This window comes from Myotis yumanensis, unplaced genomic scaffold, assembly GCF_028538775.1.
Source record: "Myotis yumanensis isolate MYYU_CA2020_CCGP unplaced genomic scaffold, mMyoYum1.0.hap1 SCAF_3, whole genome shotgun sequence".
Lineage (NCBI taxonomy): Eukaryota > Metazoa > Chordata > Mammalia > Chiroptera > Vespertilionidae > Myotis > Myotis yumanensis.
In genome coordinates this window covers 83,315,688-83,331,836 of record NW_027223754.1, presented here as the reverse complement: position 1 = coordinate 83,331,836, position 16,149 = coordinate 83,315,688, and the positions used below count along the sequence as shown (strand labels likewise).

Here is a 16,149-nt window from a genome sequence, read left to right as displayed (position 1 = left end):
CCCAGGTACATGCCCTTGACCGGAATCGAACCCGGGACCCTTCAGTCCGCAGGCCAACGCTCTATCCACTGAGCCAAACCGGTCCTGGCGACTAACTATTGTTTTAAGTAATCTGAGAAGGTGGGCAATGAAATGAGGCAGCAGCTGGATGGGGTTGTGGGATCAAGGGAATTTTCTTTTCTTTTTTTTTTACTTTTTTCAATTGAATTTATTGGGGTGACATTGGTTAATAAAATTATATATGTTCAGGTACAATTCTATAATACATTATCTGTATATTGTATTATGTGTTCACCACCCAAAATCAAGAAGGCAGAGTTTTCTTAAACTGGGCGTGCATGGTACTGATAGAAATAAATCAGTAGAGGAGGGAGAGGCTGGATAGAATGGAAATGGCAGAAGTAATAAAGACCTTGAAAAGATATATGTGTATAGGTTCCTGCCCATATGCAATCAATGGATTAGCTAACGGTTAAAAGGAGATCACTTCCTGTATGAGAAGTACTTTAAGTGAGGAAGTACTCTTTTATACTTGTGTTTTTAAAAGAAAATGGATGCAGAAACAGGGAGACTTGAAGACTTGGTTTGGGGAAGATAAAAGACCACGCTTTCGTTGTTCTCACTGAAGTATGAGGGGATTGTCAGATGAGAGTACATTGTCAGGTGGAACAGATAAGATATTGAGTAGAATTCACAAGTGAAATAGAATGTAATTATTGGGTGAAGCTGGAGTTCATGAATTTCATGTGAAAACAATTTGCCACACTACTTCTCCACCCACCTTCATACCTATCGTGCCAAACTGCTGCTACGTTATTTTCCCCAAGTTTGATTCACTTGCTCTGGGGCAAACCCAGAGGAGGCAGACAATTGACTTTATCTGTGTTTTTTTTTCCCCAGGCAAATATGATAGAGAGAGAGAAAGGAGGGAGAGAATTGAAGGCATTTGTAAAGGAAAGATTGTGAGAATGGACTATGCTATCTAAATTGTACAATGAGTAAAGAAAGGTGGGAAAGAGGAGGAAACAATGGTTTGGAAAATTGTTGTGGTGAGGTGTTTGTGCAAAGAACACGAATGCTAGAAAGTTCTGTCCAAGAGAAGGATTTTTCACTTTATATTTTGCAGGGAGGACATTTGTTAAAGACAGTAAAGTCTATGGTGTGACCTCTAGGAGTGTGGCTCAGGCAAAGTGAAGAGCTATTGAAGATGAGGATATCAGGAAATAGCCTAGGGCTGAGAGGCGGGAGGAGGTGGAACATATCCCTGTTGATGACTGTAAAGATAGAGGGGAAGGTCTTAAACAAAGGAGCAGTAGTTGACCAGATGGGTGGGAGATGACAATAGCAAAGAGGATGGTGCATCTGACGTCTGGATGTTACAGGAACATACATTTTTTGCAGGTGATGGGGGAACAAGTAATGATGTAGAAGCAGCATGGGGAGCAAATAGGATGTCTGCTTCACCTGTAGGCACTGAGGAATATGTGTAGTGTGAGAAGAAAATAGCTCCTTTTAGGGAACTATTTTAAGGAGATTTTTCTCTTTTACTTTTGGAATAATTTTCCGCTTAGAGAAAAGTTGCTAAATAGTACAGTGTTTTCCAGTAAACTTTTCACCTAGCTTCCCCTAATGCTATTATCTTATGTAACCATAGTACAATTATAAAAACCAGGAAATTATCATTGGTAAAACATTGTAAACTACAGGCTTTATTAGAATTTCGCCAATTTCTCCCCAGAGCTCTTTTCCTATTTCAGGATCCAATTCAGGAGCACATAATATATGTAGTGGCCATGACTCAGTCTCCTCCAATTTATGACATTTTTTCCTCATCTTCTGATCTTTTGTGACCTTGACACTCTGGTTAGTTACTTTGCAGAATGTACCTCAAATTCAGGTTTGTCTAATGTGTTCTCATGATTAGATTGAGGTTTAAAATTTCAGAACACTAAGAAGTGATTCTGTGTCCTCAGCATCATATCAGAGGGTACGTGATGTTAATATCCTTATTACTGGTGATGTTAGCTTCGTTTGGTTAAGGCACTCTACTGTAAAATTTTTGTTTTTCCCTTTGTAATTGATACTTTGTAATTGGGGAAGATACTTTAAGACTATTATTATTATTCTAATATCCTGTTATCCTCAAACTTTTCTCCACGGATATTAGCATCCATAAGATCTTGCCTGCAACAATTTTTATCTTAGAGTTTGCCTAATAGTGATTTTGTATATTAGGAAGACTTTCTGAAATGAGATTGGGATATAGAATTGTTGGCTCTTTTCATATCAAGAGTTTGCTGTCCCTGTGGAAGAATTTGGGAGGGTAGATGAGGGTGTGGACTACAGATTAGCAAATGTATGAGGTGGTACACAATAGAGAGACAGTGATGATGGGTGAGGTGGGCCACTTGGAGGTGACTGAGATAAGCAGAAATGTGTGGGACAGGATGGGATTAATACTCAGAGGAGGCAGGCTGTGGTTCTGAATTGTACTTTCATACAGTTAATTTTTGGTGAGAATATAAATTTGTATAGAACAGCTTGGCACTCACTGTCATGCATAGCTTAAACATATGTATATATTTATAAGTACGTCTACTAGAAGACAATTCTACTTATAGATGTATATCCTAGAAAATTACTCATACATGTGCACAAAGATGTATGTACCAGAATATTTTTTGGAAACAATATAACTATACATTAGTAGGAGTGTTTTAAATATATTATTTTTATCCATATTATAGAATGCTATACAGCTGCCAAATCAATAAGGTAGCTTACAGGATAATGTGGGAAAATCTCAAGGATATTGTTAAATAAAAAAGCAGTTTTGCAGAACCAAAAAATTATGGTATGTCAGGTATGAAAAAAATTCTATTAGGCTAGAAAAGGCTGTGGTTTAAAAAGAAATACATTGAATTTTAACTAACTTAAAGAGCAAGAAGTTTATGTCTTTCTTGTGGGATGGTCCAAGAACAGTGTTTGAGCCAGCAGCTGGCTTTCTCTCCTCCCCAGGCAATAAGCAACTTAAAGTGCAAGTAACTTCCAAGCTCATTTTAGGAGCTGCCACCAGACAGAAGGAGGGAACAGCTTTAAGAATCATGTGTAAGTTACTGATGTGTGTCACTTCAGGGTTGGCTTATACTTCTGCTTACATTTCATTAGCTAGAATTTAGATAGGAGGCCACATATAATTGCAAGGGAGGCTGGGAAGTGTAGTCTAGTTATATGTCCAGGAAGTTGAAAAACACATTTTGGAGAACAGTCTCTGCTTTACCTTATTTACTTCTGTCCCCATTCCAAAGTGAAACACCATTCATCATTCTAAATAGATTCTTGACAATTAATGGAAGACAGTCTGGAGGAATACATACCTGACAAGTCATGGTATTCACCTCTGGGGAAAGGAGGAAGGTTGAGAGGGATGTTAGTAGAACTTTTACTTTTTATTCTTTACACTTTCCTATTCCTATTTTCTGGCTCCATAATTATATTTAGGAATTACTTTTGTGATTAAAAATTACAGCATTAAAGACCAATTAAACAAGGGGGAAATAATTATTTAAAGTACTATGATTAACTATACAACTTAGCTCTCCCAATGTTACTACCTCACATTTATGTCTTGTTTCATACCTCTCATTCTTGTGATCTTTTAAATGGAACTCATGTATCTATTCATTTTCTCTCACCTTGCTAATTAAGGTCTTTTGTTCACATCCAGTATATGAAACTGACATAGGCAAAGTAGTACCTATTTAGATTATTCTATAACATGTATTTTAAAATACAAAGCAGAGACTGAGGAAATTATTTTTTACCTGCATGAATGCATGTGCAAGTGTAAGAAGGGTTATTGTTCACCTAAACCTTATGGTGGCAAAGTTCATGTTTGTGAAGCTATGCAAAATACAGGAAGAATGTACTGTTTGATAATACTTACACGGAAGATTCCTAAGACATGCTGAGGTTTTGTTTTGAAATGTGTTGTAGGATAAGAATTATTCATAAATCAGAACAATGTGGACCTGAGGTACTTATGCATATTAAATATCCATATGTACTACCATAATAGTTCTCAAGATCGCCAGGAGTGCTTTTAAGAAGCATTCCCAGATCCCACTGTAGACATTGAATTAGAAAGACCAAGTCTGGAGTCCGGTAATATCTAAGAAGCGCCACCGATGATTCTCATGCTGCCAGCCCCCCACAGGTCTTCCTCCTGGTGTTTTGGACATTATTGTTCTTTGGGACCCAGAATGGCATATGCTGAGCCTTACGCTAGTAAACACCACAGTTATTATTAGTGAGGTTAAATATCATTTCACATGGTTATTGCTCATGAGAAGCAATTAAGTATAGTGATCAAAAGCATGGACTCTGGGGCCAGTCTGCCCAGATCTGATCCTGGCTGTGACATTTAATTTACTATCTGTATTGTATGATTTTGAGCATTATATTAGTACCCTCACAAGGTTGTCATGAAGTTAACATATATAATGTGATTATAACAGGCTTGACACATAATAAGCGCTATACACATCCTAAGCTATTATTGTTGTTGTGTTTTTTTTATTAAATCTTTATTGTTCAGATTATTACATTTATTCCTCTTTTTTTCCCCCCATCATAACTCCCCTCCTTCCAGCTCCCACCCCACCCTCCGCCCTCACTCCCCACCCACTGTCCTCATCCATAGGTGCACGATTTTTGTCCAGTCTCTTCCCGCATCTCCCACACCCCTTTTCCCCCCAAGAATAGTCAGTCCATTCCCTTTCTATGCCCCTGATTCTATTATAATCAGCAGTTCATTCTGTACATCAGATTATTTATTCACTTGATTCTTAGATTCACTTGTTGATAGATGCATGTTTGTTGTTCATAATTTGTATCTTTACCTTTTTCTTCTTCTTCCTCTTCTTAAAGGATACCTTTCAGCATTTCATATAATACTGGTTTGGTGGTGATGAACTCCTTTAGCTTTTCCTTATCTGTGAAGCTCTTTATCTGACCTTCAATTCTGAATGATAGCTTTGCTGGATAAAGTAATCTTGGTTGTAGGTTCTTGGTACTCATCACTTTGAATATTTCTTGCCACTCCCTTCTGGCCTGCAAAGTTTCTGTTGAGAAATCAGCTGACAGTCGTATGAGTATTCCCTTGTAGGTAACTGAGTTTCTTTCTCTTGCTGCTTTTAAGATTCTCTCTTTGTCTTTTGCTCTTGGCATTTTAATGATGATGTGTCTTGGTGTGGTCCTCTTTGGATTCCTTTTGTTTGGGGTTCTCTGTGCTTCCTGGACCTGTAAGTCTATTTCTTTCACCAGGTGGGGGAAGTTTTCTGTCATGATTTCTTCAAATAGGTTTTCAATATCTTGCTCTCTCTCATCTTCTGGTACCCCTATAATTCTGATGTTGGTACGCTTGAAGCTGTCCCAGAGGCTCCTTACACTATCTTCGTATTTTGGGGTTCTTTTTTCATTTTGCTTTTCCGGTTGGGTGTTTTTTGCTTCTTCGCATTTCAAATCTTTGACTTGGTTCTTGCGCTCCTCTGGTCTGCTGTTGGGAGTCTGTATAATATTCTTTATTTCAGTCAGTGTATGCTTACTTTCTAGATGGTCCTTAATCACACCATCGAGGGTCTCATTAGATTTCCTGTACATCTCATCAAGTTTATCAACAGAATCTAGAAGCCTCTTGAGAGACCTCAAAAGTGTGGTTCTGAACTCAATATCCTCCCTTGATAATTTTGTCCCGTTTCTTTGTCTCCGCATTTTTTACGCTTTCTTGGTATACCCCCTAGTGGTCTTTGTGCGCAGTCTTGTTGTAGCTAAGCCTTGATTGTTGTAGTTAATACTAGAGGGATTTGACCTCCAGGCCGACTGGCTGTGATCTGTTGTTGTTTTTATTACTGCTAGTAATTGGGCTTCTTCCTCTGTGAATTAGGTTTCTATCTTTCGCCCACTTTTCTATTGGGTCATCTTTTTCTAATTAATTTATTAGCTCTTTGTATATTGTTCACATTAATAATTTTATTATTTTTATTTGTTTATAAATATTTTGGGGGGTTTTGCATCTCATAGTGTCCTACCATTTCTTTTCATGTATTAATACAAATATTTTCATGCAGTTATAAACTATAAATGAAATGATATTCTTTAGTGATTGAAATAAATATGAAATATGCTATTAGCTGATATACATAAACCAGTATAGCAACTATCTCTTCAATACTAGAAACCAACCTTGCTTATCTTTTCCTTTTTTAAAAATGAATATAAAGAATATGTAATTAAGAAATGCACAAGCCTGGACATGCAGAAATAAAATCACCTGCTCACAGACAGGTGGCCTTTGGGCCCACATTTGACCTACAGAGTTTTTTTGTTTGTTTGTTTGTTTGTTTTTGTGTGTGTGTGTGTGTGTGTTTTGTTTGTTTGTTTTTGTTTTTTGCTTGGCACAGTGTTAGCCCACAGTGTTTCAAAAATTTTTGTATTAATTGCCAACCTATTTCACATTAAAAGTTGTTAGCATTTTTATTCTACCTACAAAAACTAGGATCTGGCAATGCCGGCTGTGTCCCCATGGGGCAGTGACAGCCTGGAGCTGAGTAGCAGATGACCCCTTTCTAGGGAAGATCATGCTCTAGTTTGTCAAAATCCTCTCTTCTCTCTCTGGTCTCTCCAACACTGACCTGAGTGGCAGCTGCTATTTATCATTGAGTCCGAGCTCCTGTGCTCACTCCTGGCCCACTTCACTCCCTTTTGTCACCTGGCTACACCCTGCAGACTTCTGAGTCACTTGAGATGAAAGAAGGTAAAAATGCCCCATCTACTCCTAACAAGACAGAAGTACCAGGGTTTGTAACTGGCTTTTTTTTTTTCCTCAGATAAGGAGCTTTTCTAATTACGACTGTTTAGCTTTAACATTTTTATTAGAATGTTTTTATGTGCCCGGTTGTGGTGCAAAGTTGCCAGATAAACAGAGCAGCTAGAGAAAGGTGCTTAGCCCTGAGGTGTAGAGTGTGGCAGGTGCCTGACTCATAACCTCCTAAAGGTCTAAGTTAATTTTTTATTCCTTCTTGAACACTAAAACCCTAATGTTCTTTTCTAACCACAAAAAATAGCCTCATAGGAATTGTCTTTTGTAATTCTGTGCTAGTCAAATGATCCACAGACACACAGTCCACACTCTGTGGCCTTTTCTATATTTTTTGTCCTTTCAAAAGGTCAAATTTTTTTTCATTGATGATTCTCCATTAACAGATTTTACATCTTATGGAATACTAGAGGCCCGGTGCACGGATGAGGGGATAACGACACATATGTAATACCTTAATCAATAAAGAAAACAAAAGAAATTTTTTAAAAAAATCACATTTTCTTCTTGGAAAAAAAACAAACAAAAAACACCAAACATAATCACAAAACTTCTCACACTTAGAAAAAGTCAACAATTCCTTAATATCATTAAATATTTAAATGTCTAAAAGTCATATATATATATATGACTTTAAAGTTCGTGCTGGGGTTATCTCTTTCACAGGCAGCCAGTGGGGGAAAACGTATGGAGGTGCATGCCTGGGAAGTTTACAGTTATTTGGTCCTGGAAGTGGTGGTGTGCATCACTTCCTTTCACTTTCCATTGGTCAACACTCAACCACCTGACACTGTACTAATAGTAGAACAATACCAGTTAGTTTGGTAACTTGGAACTTGTCTTGTTTGCATAGTTACTTACTTGGGAGCAATCCACATTCTCCAGAGACTTCTCACGTTTCTGTGACAGTCCTGTGGCCCTGTCATTGTGATTTAATCTTGTGGCACAAGTGGGGCGGTGACATTGGCACAAGGGCCAACCTGGTGGTTAGATACCCAGCAAGCTTCGTGCTGGAATTGGCAGATAAAATGCAACTGTCAGAACACAGCGCAGGGCTGCCAGTCAGCTTGATCTGATGTTTCTTCCTTGCTTGTCATGGTGTTTCTTTTTCACTGCTTTCTCCTCTGGTTTGCACTCAGCTAAGGATATTCAGAAATCTCATCCAAACTTGTAGCAACTCTCTTCTCTTTATACTTTTGACTGATGATTTCATAAAGCTCCAGACACTGGGGCAGCTCCCAGACTCTGAGACTTCATTAGTCTCCTTGTCTATTCTTGGCAAGATAAGCAATCCTAGACAAATAGGAAGGCTGCGTGTCTCAACTGCCGAAGACTTATGTTTGTTAGGGTTATGTACATTATTGAACTTTGAGCTCTTTCTTTCCCAGCTCAAGCTTCTGAACTTGTTCAAATGACATGCTCTACTGAAATAATTATTTGAAATGATGTTGGCATCTCTGTTTAATTTCTAATTCCTTGTTTTGATTTTCACCCCACTAAATATCATTTATTTTTGCCAGGCCTTTTGTGTTTTCTCTGATGTCTATGCCCTAAGTGCTTGGTGAATTGGATCTTAGCATTAGACCTAAAATATTAGGGGAAAGTGAGGGATACCAGAAGGAAGGAAGCAGATAGGGAGCAGGCAGGAAGGATCTGATGCACAAAAATCAGGCCTTGATGAGATATTTGGTTGCGAATATGGAATAGAGGGGTAACAAATCCCATAGATAACATGGGGAAGGGACAAAGGAATGTAAATAAATCAATGGTAGGTAGAATGGTAGGTAGGATCAATGGCCGGTTATGGAAGTAAGGGCCAGGGAACAATTCTAGTATTCTATGTGTGATGTACATGAGAGGCAAAATCAGGGTGATGGTTTGTATTTTCTCCCCATTACCATTGATCCCCTCTATGCCCTCTTCCACTTCCACGCATTCACCCCTCAAACCCTCCCTCCCCTAATCACCACACTGTTGTTCATATCCATGAGTTTTCTCTGTCTTTTTTTCTTTTTTGCTATATCTCTTTCCCCACCTCCAGCCCCTGAGCTGTCTGCCCGCTCTCAATGTATGAGTATGTCTCTATTTTGCTTTGTTTCGTTTATTCATTAGCTTCCACATGTAAGTGAAATCATATGGTATTTGTTTTCTCTGACCAGCTTATTTCGTTGAGCATAATGTTTTCCAGGTCCATCCATGCTGTCAAAGAACCTCTCACTTACTCTGAGGACATGTCTAGGCCAATCTTTCATGTCAGAAATGCAGACCAGAACCACAGCACTTCTTACAAATCAAATGCAAGTGTGTGTGTGTGTGTGTGTGTGTGTGCGCGCGCATGTGTGTGTGCGCGCGCGCGTGTGTAAACAGAGGATCTATTTCTGCTTTCAGAATCCCAAAGAGGTCCATGATCGATAAATGGCTAGGAGTTACTGGATTAGAGGGTCTGTGTATCCTGAAAGTAGTTAAAACCATGCTGGAAATGAGATGACCAGGGAAAAGAAGGTGAAGGGCTCATGTAAAACCAGTGTGAAATGAGATATTATGAGGGATTAATGTTTCATTTTATAGTGAAGTCTGAGTGTCAAGCTTTAAATGTGCAGATAGGAAATTAGGGCCCCGTACTTTAGAATCTGAGAGAGCATTTATTTCCATGTCAAAGTACAGGAAGTAGAAAAATAAAATCATAGGTTCAGAATCTATTCCTATAGGTTCAGTTTTAGGACTTATACTTTTCAAACTAATGTTCTTCAACAATGCAGTTTTGTAATAGCATTTTGTTTCGATTTTCTACTGCACTCAAACTGTTCTACCTATGACACTTTTAGGCATCACCTAATAAAGCCTAGGCTAGTTTCCAAAGGCACAATAAATAATGATATCTCTATTTTTATGAAGACACTAACACTGACTTCTGTTTCTGCTAGCAAAACTGCTGAGTTCTTGAGCAGACTGGAGACAGAGTTGCCAAACAGAAGTACCTATCCAACTGCTTGCCATAACCTACAATCTTCAGCTTGGGTAAGTGGAATGCCATGCAGGGTGCTGTCTGGCATGGCAAAAGAGGCATTTAGTGAATGAAGATTAAGAGCATAGAATGACCTGTGAAACATAGAATATTGGCCTAATCTGAAACTTCAATTGTTGCAAGAAAACAGTGCACTTATTACCTATACTATGGGCACCTGGACTAAGTATACATCAGCCTTATAAAAACCTTTGATCTCACCCAGTCATCCAATCATCTATCCACCTCTCAAAGTTTTTTGTTTTGTTTATATAAGATCTACTGAGTGTCTACAAGTTCTGCCTAGAAGGACCTTTGTCAGGTGAAGGAGAAAATCATAGAATGCAAAGTAGTGAGTGTAGAGCATATAACAATTAGAAAGCTGAAGTTTTAAGATAAGTCAATAAAGTGAAGAGTCATTCCAGGTGTCAAGTGAAATTAATCCAAACAGAAGCAAGAATTAAGGTATAATATCAAGAAAAGGCATGGTTGTGTTAGGGAAGAGGAGTTTTGTGTAGCTGCAGTCTACGAGAGTACAAGTCTAGAAGAGCTGCAGTCTAGCAGGCTGGGGAGGTAGGCAGGGGCCATGAGCAGAGTTTCTCCACAGTGGCATTCTGGGTGGGATGGTTCATTGTGTGAGCTGTCTTGGATACTACAGGATGTTCAGCATTCCTGAACCCTAGGCACAAAATACTACTACCATCCCCTAGACATTGAGACATCCAGAAATGCCCCACACAGGAAGCTGGTGGTACTCCTGGTGGAACACCACTGCAGAAACATTCATGTCACATTGGAGAACTTGGATCTCATTCCATGAGGCCTAAGCTTTAAACAAGGAGGGTTCAAGGTCATGTACTTTAGCTGAATCATACTGGTAACCATGTGAAGGATGGATCTAGAGGAATAGGAAGGCAGAGAGGCCTCTGAGACTCTTCTGTATTAGTCTAGATGAGGAATGATGAAGACTTGAAGTAGAGTGGTGGGTGAGAGGATGGAGATGAGAGTGAAGTCAGAGAACTGCTTAGCAGGTGAAATTGGCAGGGCTTGGGTATTGACTGGCTAATTGTGGACAACAAAGTAAGTGTAATTAAGGATGAGTCTGGGAAAGGGTTATAGTTCAAAGAAAAGATGGGTTTAAGTTTTAAAAGGTCATCGTTTCCGGAATTTGGGCAGGTAAACAATGCATTATTAGAGAAACCTGATCTTCATCTTCTCACCCACCCCCTTTCTGGTTAGTGACCACATTTTAAAAAATGCCAGGGAACACATTATGACACTCCTTGGGAAAAGGCCATTTTACTCTTACTCATTAACCTTTAAGTGTTTGATTATTTATTTTTTTTCTGTTGCTAATGTGATGTTTCAAAGTGCAAATTTGCTAGTGTGGGCTCCTCAAGTCATATCAAATCTGTCGTCCTCTCCCCTCATTGCAGGGCTCTGGAGGAGAGGGCTCAGAGGCTGTGGGTAGTAGAGTTAAATCCTGTGGAAGGGCAGTCGTTGACATCTGTCCAGACACCCTGTGGCAGTGAGGCAGGGGAGGGAAAACAGGAGTGTGGAGCCTTACCAAGTGGATGTTTAGCTGCGAGGATGGTCTTGGTTTCGGAGCTTCCTGACCCCTGTGGTTTGAAACACCTGGCGGAACTGTGTGTGCTTGTTCTGTTGATTTTGGCTCAATTCTTCAATTTAACAAGAGCATCCTGAATTTTAAAACTGTTGTCCAAAGTATCAGTAATGTTTTGTCATCCAGAGCCTCATGTTTTGTGTATTGATGAGTGCATTAGTCACACGGTCCTGAGAAAATTGTCTTTCTTATGCTATTTACAAGTGGATCTGTCATGGGCAGGTAGGAATTTAATACATTACTATAGAATTATGTCAGGGAAAAAGACTGCAAGAAAATTCCTTTAGATGTTATACAAGAGAATTTCAGACAAAAGATTGCACAGTAAATTGTTTCCAGGCTCTGATTTGATGTTCCCTTCTTCCTCCTCTTCTAAAGAGAATAATAATTGTTAAAACTCTCATCCTGTTGTTCCACTGTCCAGTGGCCTCTATATCTTTAAAGATAAAGTCAAAATACCGTAACTTAATCAAACAGCCCTACCTGCTTTCTGCTCTCTTCCCCTCCAACCCTGCTCTCTCTGCAGTCCTAAAATCTAGGTCTTTTTCACTCCTGGTATGGTCCATGGTCCATGGGCATCACCTGGAGCTTATAGAAATCTAGACAAATCTCAAGCCCCACTGCAGACCTAAATCAGAACCTGCATTGTTAACATGGTCTGTGGGTGACTTGTGTGCACATTAATGCTTGAGGAGCACTTTCTCAATCACTTATGTCTTTATGGCCATATATTTTCACTACTTTAAACACTAAATGAAGCTTGGTTACTTTAATTTTTATCCATGTGTCACGTTCTTTAAAAAGTCAACACTTAAGGGTATATTGCCCCTGTTAGGCCTTCAATTCCACTTTCACTCCAACACTTTAAACTCTGTATTAATTTCCAATTGCTTATAAAATAAGTCAAGAAATTTAATGTGAGGCATGGTGACTATAGTGAATACTCTGTCATATATTTGAAAGTTGCTAAAGAATAGATCTTGAAAGTTCACATCACAAGAAGATGTTTTATAACAATGTATGGCGACAGATGGATGTGAATTAGACTTACTGTGGTGATTATTTCCCAATATATACAAATATTGAATTATTATGTTGTAGACCTGAAACTAATATGATGTGATATGTCAATTATAACTCAATAAAAATTTTTACATTGTTGCGGTAACAAATTACTGTATCTTAGTGGCTAAAAAACAACACACATTTATAGTGACAGTCCTGGAGTCAGAAGTCAGAAATGAGTAGGGATCATTGTCAGCAGGGCAGGTTCCTTTGGCAGCTCTAGCCGGGAATCTGGTCCGTGCCTTTTCCAGCTTCTCTTGGTCACCACCATCCTTTGGCTCCTCCGCATGTGGCTTCCTCACTCTGATCTCTGCTTCCATTCCCACATCACCTGCTCTGCACTCTTTGACTTTGCTTTCCTCTTAAAGGGCCCTTGGATTCTATTGGGCCCACCTGGATCATCCAAGCTCATCTCATCTCAAGACCCATAATTTCTGCAAATTCCCTTTTGCCATAGAAGGTAATATTCACAGCTTCCAGGGATTAGAACATGGACATTACTCATCCCACCATACTCCCCTAGCTGTTTCTTTTGTTATTTGACTCTCTATATCTGTTAATGTGTATATTGCTATCTCACGACTAACCAATTTTCTGTCTTAATAATAATTTATTTCCCCATTCATGTGTTTCCTTATTATGACAATGTAAATATATTCTCGCTGCCAGGCCAGTTACATTTTCTCTTTTTAAAAATTTCGCTTTATCTTTGCATTTTCTTAGTTTCCTTTGAACATTTGAATACTTTCCTTCAGTTCTTGTTCTGAAACTTTCCTTTCATAGAATTCTCAGCCTTGCCTGCACATTGGAATCACCTGGGGGGCTTTAAAATTCACTGACGTGTTGGTCATACCCTCAGAGATTCTGTTGCTCTGTGGCCCTGACTTCAGGGCTTTTAAAGTTCCCCAGGTGATTCTAATGTGCAGCCAATGATAAGAATCACTGCTTTAAAGTCATCTGGGGCAGCAGTCGCCAACCTGTGATCCATGGACCACTGGCGGTCTGTGAGATCCGAAAGGTGGGCAACCGCTGATCTGAGGAGTTACTGCTATTGCTTTCCTATGTTGGGTCCCCCGATGTCTGGGTCTCATCTACATTCTTGCTTTATTTTGTTTGTTTTGGTGGAGTATATTATTTAGTATCTTCTTAAGAGAAGATGCATGTTCAGGTCCTTGCACGTCTGAAATTATCTTTATTCACCCCTCATTCTTAGCTTGCAATTTTCTGGTAAGAATTCCATATTGGAAATAGTTTTCCTTCAGAATTTTGAAGGCATTGCTCTTCTAACCTTGAGTATTAGTTCCTGGGAACTCCAAGGCCATCCCAATATCAGTCCTCATAAGCAGGCTTTCCCCTACTTTTCCTGGAAATACTTTAATATCTTATTTTTATCTGGTATTCTGCAATTTCATAGGGATATGTCTTAGCGCGGGATCATTTTTATTCCTTTTAAAGAATAAAGGAAACTCATTTCTAGTTCTGAACGATTTCCTTGTGTTATTTCTTTGATTTATTTATCTTCATTTTCTCTTAATGGAATTTTTATTATTCAAAACCTAGGCCTCCTAGATTTATCTTCTAACATTTTGTAAAAAATATCTTTCTCCTCTAATTTATCTTTGACTAATCCCTCCTCCTCTTCTTGGCAATATTGAGTTAGAAAAAACCCCAGTTCTTTCTCTTCCTTGTGTCTCATTTGCTCTTACACCACCATACTCTCAACGCTTCTGACCCCAGATGTGTAGGTTTTTTCTCTCACAATAAGCAATGCTGGGACACCAGCTAGGTGCCCTACAATTAAACTCAACTGTGACACTACCTACCTGGATATAGTGTCAGTTCCCACAGGTTAAGGGCTCAGTCCTACAAGCCTACCTCCCCTTCAGGTGCCAGTTGCAACTAGTAGGTCCCCAGGTTCCTCACAACTCTGGTCCAGCATGGCTACAAATGGGAGGTTCCTTGGGCTTGCTTAATTTGCTACTGCAGCTTGCAGAACTCCGGGTAACACATTGTCCTGTTAATTAAGGATATAATAAAAATAAACAGCCCGATGAAGAGATACATAGGAAAGGTCTGGGAGGGTCCTGAACACAGGAGCTTCGGTCCCCATGGAGTTGGGGTGTGGCTACCCTCCTGGTATATGGATATGTTCGCCTACCTAGAAGTTCCCCGAATCCCCGTGCTTTTGAGATTTTTAGAGAGGCTTCCCCACATAGGCATTCCCAATTTAGTAGCTCCATATCCAGCTCCTCTGCCGTCTCTTAAGGACAGGGGGAGGTGGGACTGAAGATTCCAAGCTTCTAATTATGGCTTGGTTTCTCTGGTGACCAGCCTCCATCCGGGAGCCCTCCCAGAGTTGCCTCATTAGAACAAAAGATGCTCCTACTGCTCTTATCACTTAGAAAACTATAATGATTTTAGGAACTCTGTTTAAGAAATTTGGAGCAGATACAAGAAAATACATGTGAGATAAGAAAAAATATATTATCTTCTAAATATTTTACTGGTTTGTCTTTTGTGGAGGGAGAGGAGATATTTTTAATTGCCAAGAGCTTCTTTTTTCTGCATTGCTATTTAAAAATAATATTTTCTTGTTTCATGGATAAAATATCCACTTTCTGCCTCTCAGAGGAAAGTGCAGAGAGCATGAGAGGCTCACTGCTCAGTATGCTGGATTTCACAGAATCATTTCATTCTCAACGGGGTATCTGACCACTGCTGCCTCTGTTCCAGGCCTGCCTTGCTTAGTTTATGCAGAGAATACACTTTTGATTTCCTTTCAGGATTGGGAGAATTAGTACATGAATTTTCAGGTGGGAGCAGGCATAGGCATCTTCCCAGCATCCTTCAACCTTCCCTAATAACTGGTCCAGATACTGGCTTCTCACATTGATCTATGGAGAAGACTGGCTCCTTATGGGTGTCCTCTATCCCTGGCCAGCAAGTCTTCAGGCATGCTCTCTTCCTCTCTTAGTCACTTACCATTTCTCCATCTACTCTGTCTTTATCGATTGTTGTCTGGGAATACAGCTGTCTCTCAGTTTTTAAAGATAGAGTTTGTTTGTTTTATTTCCTCGTCTGTTTAGGGTAATTTTTGAGAGAAGAAAGGAGCATAAACATTTTCATTCCACCATCTTGAAATAGGAATTTAATGCTTATCATGGGGTGAATTGTTTCTTCTTCACCCCCAAATTTAAATTTAAAACCTTCAGCACCTCAGAATGTGACATAATTTGGATATTGGGCCTTTACAGTGGTAATCAAGTAAAAGTGAGGTCATGAGGGTGGGTTCTAATTCAATAGTAGAGGTGTCCTTATAAAAGGAGAAATTTGGCCACGGAGACGGACACAGAGGGAAGATAATGTAAAGGACACAGGGAGAAGACACATCTCCAAGCCAAAGGGAGAGGCCTAGATCCTTACCTCATGCAACCAACCTTGCAGATACCTTGATTTTGGACTTCCAGCCTCTAAAACTGTGAGACACCAAATTTTTATTGTTTAAGCTACCCAGACTATGATACTTTGTTATGGCAGCCCTAGAAAACCAATGCAATGTTATTTTCCATTTGTTGAAAT

The 16,149-nt window shown here is 39.3% G+C and overlaps 1 protein-coding gene across 2 annotated transcripts in view; it reads left to right on the top strand.

The window, feature by feature from the left end:
- The window catches only part of EPSTI1 (epithelial stromal interaction 1), a 110,137-nt gene that overhangs the window by 57,312 nt on the left and 36,676 nt on the right, over positions 1 to 16,149 (top strand). For both annotated transcript variants that reach the window (XM_070407459.1, XM_070407458.1), the window contains exon 7: positions 9,802 to 9,895. In XM_070407459.1, the coding sequence (XP_070263560.1) occupies positions 9,802 to 9,895 (94 nt within the window). The remainder of the gene's footprint in view (positions 1 to 9,801; positions 9,896 to 16,149) is intronic.